This window comes from Cryptomeria japonica, chromosome 8 (assembly GCF_030272615.1).
Source record: "Cryptomeria japonica chromosome 8, Sugi_1.0, whole genome shotgun sequence".
NCBI lineage: Eukaryota > Viridiplantae > Streptophyta > Pinopsida > Cupressales > Cupressaceae > Cryptomeria > Cryptomeria japonica.
The window spans coordinates 272,625,187-272,640,699 of NC_081412.1; the positions used below are offsets into that span (position 1 = coordinate 272,625,187).

At 33.9% G+C, this 15,513-nt stretch overlaps 1 protein-coding gene and 3 non-coding genes across 9 annotated transcripts in view; 1 reads left to right on the plus strand and 3 right to left on the minus strand.

The window, feature by feature from the left end:
* Positions 1 to 11,878, plus strand: part of LOC131072435 (uncharacterized) — a 30,928-nt gene extending 19,050 nt beyond the window's left edge. For all 6 annotated transcript variants that reach the window (XM_058008585.2, XM_058008587.2, XM_058008588.2 and 3 more), the window contains 3 exons: positions 1,542 to 1,681; positions 10,928 to 11,032; positions 11,136 to 11,878. In XM_058008585.2, the coding sequence (XP_057864568.2) occupies positions 1,542 to 1,681; positions 10,928 to 11,032; positions 11,136 to 11,547 (657 nt within the window). In that variant the 3' untranslated portion in view covers positions 11,548 to 11,878. The remainder of the gene's footprint in view (positions 1 to 1,541; positions 1,682 to 10,927; positions 11,033 to 11,135) is intronic.
* TRNAV-AAC (transfer RNA valine (anticodon AAC)) lies at positions 6,701 to 6,771 on the minus strand. Its single transcript has one exon. It is a non-coding gene; the product is annotated as a tRNA-Val (tRNA).
* On the minus strand, positions 6,899 to 6,969 carry TRNAV-AAC (transfer RNA valine (anticodon AAC)). Its single transcript has one exon. It is a non-coding gene; the product is annotated as a tRNA-Val (tRNA).
* On the minus strand, positions 7,097 to 7,167 carry TRNAV-AAC (transfer RNA valine (anticodon AAC)). Its single transcript has one exon. It is a non-coding gene; the product is annotated as a tRNA-Val (tRNA).
* Positions 11,879 to 15,513: the final 3,635 nt, after the last annotated feature.

Here is a 15,513-nt window from a genome sequence, read left to right on the forward strand (position 1 = left end):
AATTTATTATTTTTAATAAAATCTATGCCTTTCTTTAAAAATTGATCCCTTAGGCATCATATTTTATTATTATAATGTTTTCCCCTTTTTATTACAACATTTTATGCCTCAAACGCCTAGGAAAAAGGGGGTCAGCTTATTATAAGTTATTTTATTGTAAAGTGATTATGATATCACTTTAATATAATTTATTTAAATCCATAACTTCGGAAATATTAAAATATTTTTTTATTTATCCATAAAATGTAATCCGGGACTGATCTGAATTCCGTCTAAAGCACTGTGGTCACCAATGCCACCCGAGTCCTGCAGGCTAATTGGCAGGTCCTCTTAAAAAATAGGAACTTGCCCTAAAAAATAGGAACCTCACTCCAAATTCCAGAAACTGCTCAAAAGGCTCCTGCTCTACTCTGTGGTCCCCCGGGTGGTCGTCTAGTAGGAACTTCCCTAAAAAGTAGGAATTGTCATATAAACGCTCAAAAAACTTCACAAAGCCCTCGCAAAGCTCTATGCCCCTTAGAATGAGTCCCCTAACTATTTTGCTGACCTACGGGAACCTAGATAATAGGCCAACCATGCTCATCTGCCCGTCTCCTAGAAAGGGAACATTACACTTACACCACATAATTTTTTTGAGTTTTAACAAAGAATTGAGCTATTTTAGGAAACATTATCTCTTAAATCATTAGTTTCCCCAAAAATTAAACAACTTTTAATGCATTCGAGTTGTTAGTTTTGCTTCCTTATAGTGGATTTGTCTATTTGATGCTGGTAAAGGAAATTAATTCTGTGATGAGAAAGAATGAGTTATCTTTTTCCTAGCCTTAACCAACATCTCTCCATAGTGGAGTAAGCTATTCATTTCTATACAAAATTCCTGGTTGATGGCTGCATACTTTATAGTTTATAACTTTCACTATAATTAATTAATGTACATACATTCTCCTCTATCTGTTAACAAGTCTTAGATTTGCACTTCAATAATTCTTTGGTTGTTCCTATCACCTAAGGTATGGGTAAATGATTTTATATGGCATGATAAATCTACTGACTAGACTAGTTAAAATCTTGCAGAGAGAATCATTTTGTCCTCCAATTAGTAGATTAGCTATATACATTATTGCGACATCAGAGCTTTTATCTTGTCATCTTGTAAGAAAACCAAAGAAATCTTAGTGTGTTTGAAATTTTAGTTTTGGCTTTCTTCAAAGTGGATTTAGTAATGATAATGTTGAGTAGCATGTTTGGGGGCTAGTCTCTGTAGAATTTGTTTATGTTAGAGTAATTTAAGTTGTACTTGTATCTGTTGCTGAAAATGTGTCTGCCATTTTGGATGAGGATATTAATGAAAATGCTCTGTGGCTTTTCTTCATATGTCATTATCACATTCTTTGACCCAACTTGATGTGATTTATTTCTTTATCATGCCTTTGCAGTTTCTTTATTTGTACTTTCTATATCTTTATTGTCCTAGTGTCTGATTTGCAGTAGAATATGCCATCTTCCTTTATGACTAAAAAGAGTTTTGTAATCATGTCTAGGAATATGAAGACAAACAGAAAGGAATCCTGAATAACAGTACGCGAGAAAATTCAGATGATTTTTGGCTTTGTGCAATTTGTCATGATAGAATCATGCTAGAGGAGATTGCTCAGATTAAAGGTTGTGAGCATGCGTACTGGTTTGTCCTACACTCTTTATTCATTATTCATTTTAAATTTAATTTATTGTTTTCTGTTGCCATTTGTTTCGTTCTACATTTGCTCTTTATTTATGGTTGGATAATGTTGCTCCCAAATAATTTGTGGGATTGATCTTAAATAAATTATAAACATTTTTTATATGATTTGACTTTGTATAATTTGTACATATTTTCGATGATCTCCAAATATCTTGTAGAATGGAAAATGAAGTTTGTTTCCAGAGCTATAAAGGAATGAAATGAGAGATTTTAATAATGTCCAGAAAGCCAAGAAGCAGTCAATGGGACCAATAGCAGCAACAAAAGAGCAACATGCACAAACTCAACTCCGAAACAGAAGGGCTCCCCAAAAGCCCTATGAAGTTTTTAAGCCCATTTTGATATTGGATCTTCTATTGTGGATCATGATTAAGAAGTTTGTAGTTTTGTCCAGCCTTGCCTCCTCAAACAAGTCATTTAAATTGTTTTCTTTCAGGTTTTTGTTGTACTTGATATGGATGTCACTGTATGCAGTACTCCATCATGTAGTGCCATTCTGTTACAACCATTCTCTTTTTGCAAAATAGGAATGTTCTCATTTCCCACTTCTCCTTAGGTATTGTTCACTTCCCAGTCCTGCATCTAAGATTACGTGAACTAGTCCTTAACTGGTGCATCAACATTTTTTCTTTCCACTTTATTTCTGCTCCTATCTTAAGCTTTTTCACCATGTCCTTATAGGGGGCTAAATTCTTTGATATGGTATATTTTCTTCCTACCAATTTCCTTTGTCCACATGGAAGTCCTGAATTTCTCTTGCATACTTTTTAACATAGTTGAAAAACTCAGACTTGGCAATAACTTGGCTGATGCAAAAAAATTAAAAACTAAGACTTGGCAAAAACTCAGCAAATATATCGAACATTAAAAAATAGTAGTACATGACTTTTCATAAATATTTTTGAAAAACAGGCATATAACTGAATTTATAGAACATATTACTGATTTTCATCATGTATAGATTAAAATTAGACTTTGACCAAAATATTAGTTCAATGCATATGGATTTCAATTTCAATATCAATGAACATTTCATATCTGTGATAAACCATGTGAAGATTGCTTATTATAATATATACAGGAAATATTAAGAACATTAAAAAAGAAAACCTAAAAACCGATCCATAACTAAATCATTTTAACAATTATCAATCTTAAAAACATGTCATATACAAAATGCTTTATGCCATATGATGAAGAAAGAGGTTGCAAAGGAGGAGGAATGGATTGTAAGATGGGTCACAAGTATTCGTGCATGGCTACTGTAGAATAGGGTGAATAAATTGTGGTAGAGAGTTGAATTCACAGATTTAAACACCATTATGTGATGGTACAAACTTGTATTGCAGCCACATAGTTATGATTAGAACTTAAAACCAGATCCATTAGCTGCTTAGATCTCTTTATTGATTTACTGTTGTGATGCTGCTACCCGTCAACCACACTCAGGAACCAGCAGAAACTTGCCAAAATTTTGTTCAATGCCCACATCCAACCCAAATTGCTATTTTAAACCATTGGCTGAGTTTTTAGCCCTAGTTGTGAGTTGTGGCAATATAATTGGTTAATTTTGCATTCCATTAGGTATTTTTGTGGTTGTTTTTACAATTACTTGGCTCCAAGTAGTACCATGTGTAAGTCACCCTAGGTTCTATTTTACAATTAGGAGTCAAGCAAGTAATTTCGTGTTTTTTCAACTATGCTATTTTAATTCTTCATTCTTTTTGGGCACTTTTGCATATTAATGTCCCATCTATTCATTCCCTTATTGTTTTTTTTCATCCATGTGTTCTTCCTTGTGGACATATCTGAATATGAAAATGAAGGAAATGGATATATCTGAAGTTGATGTAATGAGATCATTGATATTTTCTTAAGTACTCTAGTGAAGGTGAGTAATTTTTTTTTCTCATAATCATGTTGTTAGAGATGCATGATCAACCTTCTTGTGGTAATGCTAAACTTAAATGCATTCATATACATGCTTAAATGAATCATGGTTTGGCTTTGAGGATAACCAAGAAGGTTATTGATGATATGGTGCCATAGCATTTGTCACCATCTTGTTGAGGTTGGATTGCATAGACACTAACTTCTTTGCCCTCCTAAGGGTAATTTCATTCCACTGAACACAGTGCTTGAAGCTACAGGATTACCATTTATATCAAAAAACAAATAAACTAAGAATAAATGCCAAGAATTGTACATTACATTAATCTGTGAACCTTTAAGGGTCTCCACTGCTTTGCATAGACACAATTTCTTTGCCGTCATAGTGGTAATGTCAAGTGCATTGAGCTATAGTAAAGACTTCAATTGTTTTAGCAACAAAAAAAATAGCAAAGTTTTTCCAAACTTGGACAGCAAGCTTTCTGAGCTTTGGAGCTCCATTTGCATGCATTCTTTGCTATCATAGTGGTCATAATCCCTCACCATTATAGTGTTTAACCTAACACTGGGCACCACAAATAATTACTCTGTTCAAAGCATTCTACATTCATCAACAAAAAATGTAAGAAGACATTAAGTTCCTTAAAGAAGCAGCATAGACGATAGAACATAATTTTTTTTTATAAGTGAAGGGTATTATGGAGAGCTTTCCTAGGAAAGGAAAACCACATGTAAAAATGGTGAGATAAACCTAAAGATACCATGACAATCAAAAGTTTACAAAAACAAGACATTTGATTGGCTAGAAAGATAAGTAACAGAATTACATAAAACTTTGCTCTTCCAATCCATCGCATGATGCTGTTTTGGATGGGAAGGGAGGGTTTTCCGGTGCTAGTCTAGCGTGTGCTTATGGGTGGCAGATAGGAAACATCACAACATCCGAATAGAGTTGAGGCTACAACAACAAACATAGAAGAATTGGTTAATTCAGAAATTAAAAAAAATGAATTTATGATTTTTGGATTTTCCATTTTTGTAGGTTAATTTTTTTTTAGCAATTTAAGAGTTTTCTAAAAACTGTTTTTTATGACATTGTGAGCATCCTGTAGCTGCCCCCAACAGGGCACATCTTGGAGACATCCCTTGCTTCTACAGGGCATATAAAAGGGGGTGGTGCAAGGCATTTCTCTAGCATTTCCATGTCTTGGAGATGTCTAAAGGGTAATTTATCTGTAACTTTTATACCACTTTTTAAAGTCCAAAGGGTTATTTACATGGGAAAATAACATTCTTTTCTCACTTGGGGAAAATGCTCCATAACAAAAAAGGGAGTTCTCACCAACCTCTCATTGTTAAAAATAAACCCATATACAACAACTAATTTGATCCATTCTAGAGCGGCTAAAGCTTCTACTTCATTGTTTGATTTGGAACCTAAAAGAAAGAAACCACTCTAACAAATAAAGTTGAAGAAGATCAAAACACCACACTCACATCTGCACCTGCACTTGCCAGACTTGGGTTGCCTTTAGCTACACCATCAAAATTCAATTTGTAACAATGACTTCTATGTAGTATTGAAATGAATAAATTCTGCATAGCGATTCTATTGATTACCTCATTAATAAAGGAGATGAAAGAGCATTATTAAGTAAATTAAAAAACAACAATCAAAAGTCAACTATTAGGTCATTGTGTGGAACAACGTGGGGTGAATTCTTTTGTTAAGAAGATTGAAGCCATTGTTATAAACAAAGATCAGGCATCAAGGATAAGCTAGGAAATGCTAGTTATAGAAGTTGAAGTTTTATACCATTAAAGTGTAGTTTGGGGATGACCATTTACATTATACTTGAGAACCCCTTGATAGTTCTAATGGACTGTGTCTTTTTATTAAACGAGGTGGCCAGGTCACTTATCCCACCAAAGTGTGCTGGTCGTTATAAAAAAGCAAGCTAACTATCATGTTGAAAGAGAGGTGTCGTATAAAATATACAAAATTTTGTATGGTTTTCATGTTTAACAAGAACAAAATAATAGTAAAAAATCAGGTCTTATTAATGATAGAAGTGAAAAATGGCCATTTGATAACTTACCTGCAATTTCACTTGTAGAAATGGAAGTTAAACCATAACATTGGCCTCTTTAATTCACTTATCTAGCATGCCTTAAGATAGTTGAACTTTAATGTAAAAGTCATATAGTAGAGTGGATAAAAGAAGAATAGTAAAGAACCAAATGGCTAGGAAGAAAGGACAGTAGTATACACAGAAGCAGAAAGCAACGTTTTCCAAACTCCTAATAATTCTCAAGAGTATATGGGATAGTAAATAAGTTACAGTTCAAGAGTATATACTACAATAAATGAGTTATAACTCAATTATACACAAAATGAGTCACATATGAGAACAAGCACTCCAAATACATGGTCTTTGAATGTAATATTTACAAGTTGGAGTGGAGAATATTATAGGCATCGTCATTTACAAGTGGATGATTCCACATAGCACACACATGCACATTTGGAAGCATGCAGCATTACCAGTGGAATCAGATTCCCCAAATGAGGAAAAAGAAAAGACAGAAATATTGGCCACGTGAGACTACATATGCTACCTAATTAACATCATCACCAAAAGGGAGGTTGGTTGAGTTCTAGCTAGGTCTTTTTTATGGATAATTGTGATATTCAATTATGCTATTTTTTTCTTCACTTCTAAACAATTCTTAAAGTCAAACAACATGCAAAAAATAAGAATCCAAATCTCATACCGTAAACCTTGAGGAGAAGAGACCAAGGTTATAGGAAATATAATCTTGCCCACTATCTTAGTTGATAAAGAAGGAAGAGAAATAATAATATTTTAATATCTAGCAACCAAATAGATGAAATTGTAGTAATTTTTAATGGAATTTCACTAGCTAGTTCTGCAAGGACATGGTTCTCACATTCAGGTCTTTATTATTGAGAGTAACTTATCTTACTAGAACTAATTACATTTTCACACTGCTTATCACCAATGGGTGACTGCTTGGAGATTGCTTCTGGTATGTGTTGTTGAGACATGGACCAGCTAGGACTCGAACCTAGGACCTTCCAATGTTGCTGGAGTGCTCTACCACTGAGCTACTGGCCCCTCTTGGACCAGTCCATCGTCGGTCTGGTTGTGGCTTATTTCCAACACCAAGACCCCCCCTTAAGCCACACCTCTCATGTGCTTGGGGCTCCTAGCCTGGACCTGGCTCTAATACCATGTTGAGACATGGACCAGCTAGGACTCGAACCTAGGACCTTCCAATGTTGCTGGAGTGCTCTACCACTGAGCTACTGGCCCCTCTTGGACCGGTCCATTGTCGGTCCGGGTGTGGCTTATTTCCAACACCAAGACCCCCCCTTAAGCCACACCTCTCATGTGCTTGGGGCTCCTAGCCTGGACCTGGCTCTGATGCCATGTTGAGACATGGACCAGCTAGGACTCGAACCTAGGACCTTCCAATGTTGCTGGAGTGCTCTACCACTGAGCTACTGGCCCCTCTTGGACCAGTCCATCGTTGGTCCGGGTGTGGCTTATTTCCAACACCAACATGTGTTATATATATTTTGGTCTACATCTTTGATAATGTTTTGAGAATTTGCTTTACAGACTGCATATTGCTGAAACTGATATTTTTGCCCAAATAAAACACCACATACTTCTAATGTTGTTACATCTCAAAAGATTGTACCGTAAAAGGGCCCAATTTTGTAGACCAATTGGCATTGGTGAGGTGACTTGTCTTTTATTAGAGTTCAAGCTAAACCATCCAATGGCATATCATTTTGGTTTAGTTCTCATTGACAAATTCTATCTTCAAACTATTTCTAGAGAAACGAAGCTCCTTTTGCTACCATGATTTACATTGAAGTGAATAGGTTGTCTATTGAATTGCATTTGAGAATGGTATAGATGCTCAATATCCATGGAACTGAATTGGAATACGAGACAATGTTGGCAGTGCTATCATGGTGCTTGGCTCACGTCCACAATCTTCTTATGCTTATCTCGTGCTACTATTATAGGAATGGGTGCTTCCATTTGTGTAACTAAAGCTTAGCGAGTATGAGATTCCTCATTGGAGTGTCCATAGAATTCTGTATCACATGTCACTCGCATGCTTTCAATTCCTTCTTTTGCCTTTTAGATGATGTGTTCTTTTGGTTCTAATGCAAAGATCCTTCAACTCATTTTTAATTCTTTTGGGCTCTAGACTTATAAGTCTTATTTTGCAACGGAATCTTCATTTTTAGATTTATGGTTCAATTTCAATCCAAATTCACAAGCATCCCCATAGGTTTGCCCTATGGAGGAAATATGGAGGAAGTCCATGTTGGTCTAGATATAGGGTCTCATTTGTGTCTTATATTTGAAAATGAGATTTAATTTGGACTCTGGAATGTTCAACTTAGATGTCAAAGTGTGGAATATATCATTGTATTATTGAATACACTGGTCGTGACCTTGGTGGAGTTAGCAATACTTGTATTTATCCTCACAATTTCTAAGAAGGAATCATATTTCTTTCAAAACATATATGAAACCATCCTTGATATCTATAGGTGTAATGTCATTCTCATTGGCAGTGTAGTAGTTATTATATTATTATGCCACATCTTTTAGGTAAGGAAACCCTCAGAAGTGCAGAGGATTTGTTTTTCTTGATTATAAAATTGATTTACTGCATTATCATCAAATAAGGGTAATCTAGTCATTTGGATAATTTTCTTCTATAGGTATGTGTACATTTGTTTTATTTGATGCTGGAGTTGTCAAGTCTGTAAAAGTTGAGCAAAGTGAATGATGATTCCTGCTCCTTTCTGTTTATAATGTTGCTCTAAGTTGTCTCTCTCCATTACAAAGGACTCTGTCATCTTTCAAACTTTTTTGAAGTTAGCATCTTTGATGTTGATTTGTCTGCCATGTGTTGAGACCGGAAGGGGAGATGCGAAGAAGGGTTGCAACTTTGAGGACCGAGCTTTTTGTACTCAGACTTGTTTGTGTGGGCATACACACTACATGAAAGGATTAAGATAATTGTGGTTTGATACCATTGATCTGAGACCTAGGGTTGCTTGGGGACAACACTCAAACTAGTTCAAATGTGTTATGAATGGAAGTGAATTATGCAAATGATAGATGCAGACAATATTAAACAACCAGAGAAGTTCAAGAGAGATAAGGCACCATGTTAGAATTGTAAATTGCAAGGTGGCATTTTGCAAAAAGTTTGGATAGAATCTGCAAGAGTAGATCTGCTAGATGTCTATCTTCTGCAATTGTTATTAAACCATCAATCCTATGAAATAAGTCATGGTACATTAATATACAACTGTGGAGGACAAGGTGATGTTTTGTCATTTACAAGAAACAGAATTTTTCATTTTCAATTGACTCAATTACTTAGCTTTTTGAATTTCTGGAAATGCTGCAAAATGGTTGTAGACAGCATGTTTGAATTTGTTGAAATCATTTGCACTATTGAAGAGGAGTTGGGGCATTATGGCATACTCGTGTTCTAGTGGAGTTCCTAAAACTGATGGTGGTTATGATATATCACACGAGCCATTGTATTGTGAGTCAATCAAAGTTACATATCCTCCTGGATCACTATAGACATTTAGTACATGAAGAAAAGGGTACATCAGAAATGAAATATTACTGCCCAGTGGACCAGTAACATAGCTCAACTCTGCCACTATACACAAGGTAGTTGTCTTCAAGGCTTTGGCCTTTTTAGTTGGAGAAAATTTTGTACAATCTCTGTCCTGTCCTCGGATTGAATTTGAAAATTACAAGGCATGTTGCCTAAGAGCCCTAAGTATGAAACATTTGAAAAGTAACACATAGCCATCAAAGTAAGAAAACATGCTTGCAATTAAAAATAAGGCTAGACCAAGCTTGGTTGATTCAAAGGACTATTCTATTTGGAATTGCAGCTCAAGATCAAAAAAGAACAAATGGGACTGTGATCAATGTGAGGGAAGTCAGGCACTCTTTGTAAATTGGTGTTGCATGTCATAGAAAGGCAAGATAGTTGGACAGATCAGGTTGGAGATGCCATGTGTGGAATAATTAAGGCTGTGGAGAAGGTTGAGGTAGGTGTTTGAGGGAGATTTGGATAGTCTAGACTCAAAGGTGGAGTCAGTTTAAGGCTCAATAGCTTATGAGTTTGCAAGAGGGATGGCGTAAAATGCCAGCCAAGGTAATTGAAGTGGAGATGCCAAGGCTCGATGTTATCACAGCACGCCGCTGTAGTGTTTCATTCTAGGGATAGGCCTGGAGAGGAGTCACACGCAGTTGGTGCAAGGGGCCTTGTATCAAGGTTTGTGAATACAAGGATGGGTGGTGGCTTGCATTTAGAGGTGTCTCGAGACTAAAAAAGCTCAATTTTTGAATGGTTTCTTGGGAAATTTTCTAGGGGAAAAAATTGCAAATTTTTAAAAAATCACAGTTAATCTGATAAAATTACATTGTATTGGCCAAGAAAAAATATGGTTTCTGGCTTTCATTTCTGATTTTTGCAGAGATTTTTGTGCTGATTTTTTCCTAACCCTAACCCAAGTATTCCATTAATCCAACTTTTTCCCAATTGATTGAAAAATCTATTGGTGTGCCAATTTATTCCCAAGAAAGATTTTTGCTACTATGACGTGGATAATGCATGCAAGGATAATTGCTCCATATTTAGGACTAATGCGAAGTGTAAGTAAGACTAATTATATGTCAATGATGTGGAGATCCATATTTACAGAATAATTTGGAGAAACAATAAAAGGACCAACATAAGAAAAACATTCTCATTCTCAAGGGATAGTTATCCTTGGTTTGCTAATTCTGAACAAATAATAAAATGGCATATCAACTATAAGAAATACTCCACCCATAGTTTTCTTATTGGCCTATAAACTTTTTGATAAAATAATTTTAAGAATAGTAAAAGGACCTGACATTTTTGCTTAAAATTGGATTTTATTGATATTATCTGCATGCCTTTTGCCTTTTTTTTTTAATGCAGTCAAGTTTTTGCACGTTTAATACCTTTGTTCACGATATTTCCATAAAAATCCTGCTTTATTCTGTTTGTGTGTTCAAAATATTACATTTGTGTTCATACTTCATAGTATTACTTGTTTTTGCTTTGTATAGAAGATATTTTTATATAGCAGAAACTGTGGAAATGGGTTGTCACTGAAAAATAAATGTATTTACTTTGGATATGCTGACATTTTATGTTTCTGGCTGTGGCTATATACAGTCTAAGTTGTATCCTAAGATGGGCTTCTTATAAAGCGGACTGTTGGTGTCCTCAATGCAAGCTTCCCTTTTCCTTCCTCTTTGTCTATAAGGCATTGGATGGCAGGTATTATTTGGTCCATTTTATGCTTTTCTTTTGCTTGTTTATTATGCTTTGTGATTCATACGCTGAAGACTTTTTTTGATTTCTGTTATGTGCTATATTTTAGTGTGCATGATTACATGTCTGAGGAGAGTGTGTGCTTGCTCTTGAGAGCTGCTTGGTTCAAGCCTGTTCCAATTGAATTTAAGGAGGTGGTTGAAGAGAATGATGATTGGCAATATGAAGATGATATTTATGATGAACACTATTATACATCGAATTTGCGGCTGGGTAATCGACGCTGGGGTGATAATGGCTATGTTCGGGCAGGTCGAAAAGAAGCCAGGCCTGTAGGAGTTTCCCAAGTTCATAATTATAAGGATGACACGGGTAGCTCATCTACAAGGCCAAAAAAAGGAAAAGAAATTTCCAAAGATGCAACAGGTCGGCGAGCAAAGAGAGCACTAAAGCGGGAAGCTGCAGACAAGGCAGCTGCAGCACGACATCAGCAACACTTGCATAGGCTAGGGCGTAACTAAATTACTTACAAGATGTGCATACAGAAGATGTTTGTGTTTATTTCTGGAGTGTTTTTAACCTTTTTTTAAGTACATGCATCTAGATAAGCTCGTAATTACTAGTGGACAAACTGGAAAATACATTGCTTGGTTCTCATGGGTCACATGAAAACATATAATCACATCCCGTTTTTAACCTTTTGTTAAGTACATGCATCTAGATAAGCTCGTAATTACTAGTGGACAAACTGGAAAATACATTGCTTGGTTCTCATGGGTCACATATGAAAACATATAATCACATCCTGTTTATAAATTCACCTACATTTTAAGCATTTTCTATTTTAGACAATTTTGAGTGCCATGGGATATCGTAGCATTTTCTGTTATTTCTTTACTTCTTAGAATTTTATCGGTAATGCATTTTCAACATCGTGAATATCTGGTGACATTGACTGAGTTTATCGAAGTTATACTAAGTGAAACAAGTTGCCTAAATTTGAAATATTAGTTTCTCTAATTTGTGTTCAATGAACACCCTGTGCATGCCATTTGCCGTGGATTAAAGTTTTTCTATATTTAATCTTTTGTAAGATGCTTATCGTAGGCTTTGTTGACTTTAGGGAGCTTGGCAGTCTTTGACTAATGCCCCTAAACATAAGGTTGCCCTTTAACGTTTTGGGTGGCTACTTTACTTCAGATCTTTGAATTCAATAAGTTTTGGGTGGTTCTTGGCGTATACGGCGATTCTTAATTTTTATTTGGAGATTTGATTTGTAATTGTTTTACTTGACAGATCATTTGGCTGCAGAGTTCTAAAACATTGCCCAACCTTAAATAATCTAATAGATAAAAAGTGGTAAGTACTTCAGTCAACAAGTTTTAGGACGCGATAAATGCTTCTTCATTTAACAAGTTTCATTATGTGTAAATTCTGGTTAGAACAGTTAAAAGTTGATCCAGATTTGAGAATTGCAAATCAAGGGAGACAAGGCAGCAAGAAATATACAACTTTCAATATTATACTATAATGATAAAAATCCATGATTGAATCTAATGTGTTCATGTCTAGTAAGTGGTCAGAAGAGTTTTTCAGATAAATGACTGTAAAGTTATATTTTACATGAAAAAACTTGCGAACTTAACTTTAAAAATAAAGTATTTAAACATTAATGAAATTATTGCAAAATCAAGTATAAAGATACCATGTGAAAATTATGCTGTTATATAAACATTATTAATCAAGCAAAATAGTGATCTTATTCGGGAAAACATTTCATTAAATAAAATGAATATGATGTTGATATGTTGGAGTGAAATTAATCTTAAAACTTGAAGTACTTAAAAAAATATAACTTGGCCAAGTTACGCTAAGATCGACTTATTGTAACTGCCTTGATAATCATTCATAACCCTTTATAGATTTTTTCTACCATGCAAGAAAATCTCAAAATTTACAATTGTAATTGAACTATTTGATGTTCGTTGTGTATGCATATGCTGGTTAACATAAAAAAATATAATAATTCCAAATGGATGAACTAATTCCATTGATCCACATGGAAAATAAAATGGAAGCAGCAAGATACCATGTGAAAATTATGCTGTTATAAATAATAAATCAAGCAAAATAGTAGTCTCATACTGAAAAACCATCTTGTTAAGTAAAAAGTGTATGATGTTGATATGTTGGGGTGAAATTAATTAAAAAACTTTAGGTACTCATATAAGTTGGCCAAATTACTTTAAAATGGACTTATTGCAATTGCCTGATAATCATTAATAATTTTTTATAGATATTAAAACAATATTGAATGATGAGAAAAATTGAAATTAAAAAAATTTATTATTTTAATTTTTTTAATCAAATTTGAATGTTTGTTGTGTATGCATATGATGGTTAACATAAAAAAAAATTAATAATTCCAAATGAATTATCTAACTCTATTGATCTACATTAAAAATAAAATGGAAGCTACAAGATACCATGCGAAAATTATGCCTGAGATAATGGTTTCTATTAGAAAGTGGAGAAAGAATATTGAGAAACCAGAATGACCCAAATTGAAGCACGATACAACAATCATAAATCTTAAAACTAAAAAATTATATATAAAAATGATTACCAATCTTTTTACAAAAGTGTAGCTTAAAGAGCAATTTCTTAAGTTTAAAGAGCAATTTATTAAGAAATTTACTTTCCACGTTTTTAACAGCAATTATTATTTATTAATTTGTAATCTGCATGTAGATCTTAAAAGCTTTTTAAAGGGCAATAAATATAACAAGAGTATATAACCAAAAATAGTGCATTGCATTGTTATTTGTTTTTTTTTTCCATAACAAAACTTTTTAATATTTTTAACATCAATGAGTTTTTTTAAGTGATTTTATTTTTTTACATGATATTTTAGTAATACAATTGTTTAAAAGAGGATGTTGGAATAATGAAAAAAATCGATCATAAAAGAGTCATAACACTGATAAAATTATACACACTCAAAATGGGAGCCAATATATGAAAAGTATCAATCTCTTTTTCAACGAATTGATCACAATCATCATGAAGTTGGAAGAGCATGATATATTGGATCATAGTTTTCTATAAGGTAATAAGTCTTGGCTTATTTCGAGGCTTCAACAAAACCATTCCGGGCATCTACATGGGTGAGATCTTCCTCATGAGCAGGGCATTAGGTATTTCACCATCTTTTCACAAACTAAGAAGGGTAATGGTAAACTTCGCTAAATGGAAAATGAATTGACAGCAAAGGAGCTAGAATGTTTGAGTACTCAATATGGAAAACCACATACATAAAGTGACTTTCTCTCTCCTGATTTCAGGAAGGTTGAGGGATTTTATGCTCTTTCCCAATGAAGGAGACAATTTAGGCTCTCATTCAATAGGACAAAGGACTTTAGGCAGTCAACTGACATGTCAGGATGTTGAAGATTTCCCTCACATCATTGGAAGTTCATAAGCCAATTGTACAGAGCATCAGCATCTATTTTACTTTCAAATATAGGAATATCCAGATTTGATTGTAAATTGAATATTGTTTGGCCTTGAAAAATGTTTCTGAGGTATTGTCAGATTCAATCACATTCAATTCTGCCATGAATTGGGTTCATGGAATATGGCAAGGAGAGTACGATGAAAGATCACATGCTTTAAGAAATGTATAAAAAGCACATAAGGTGACTCAAAATGAGAAATTCATATGGGGCCCAACAAGAACAAGGGAACAGCGCACTGAATTGCATTCAATGTGTTATGTAAAGAAATGTATAAATAAGGATGAAACAATCACAACATTCAGAATGCTGAAACGTAGAGAACCCCAACAGCATAGAACATGCTAGCTGTGATGAGACTGACCCAACCATAATCTTCACATGGTATCTTGCAGCTTCCATTTTATTTTCAATTTTCATTTGGAATTATTATATTTTATTATGTTAATCACCATATGCATACACAACAAACATTGAAATTTGGGAAAAAAAATTAAGATAATAATTTTTTTTTCTTCAATTTTTCTTATCATTCAACATTGTTTTCAAATAGTTCATTTTAGAATTTTTTTCAATTGAAGAAATATCTATGAAGTGTTATGAATGATCATCAAGGCAGTTGCAACAAGTCTATCTTAGCGTAACTTAACCAACTTATATTTATATAAATATTTAAGAGTTTTAAGATTAATTTTACGCCAACATATCAACATCATATTCTTTTTACTTAAGAAAATGTTTTTCAGTATAAAATCACTAATTTACTTGATTAATTATATTTTTATAAAACATAATTTTGACATGGTATCTTTATACTTGATTTCGCAATCATTTTATAAATTTTTAAATACTTTATTTTTAATTTTAAGTTTGAGAGTTTTCCATCTAAAATATAACTTTATATAGTCATTTATCTAAAAAATTCTTCTGACCACTTGAGATTCAATCATGGAAAGCTCATCATGTGCCATT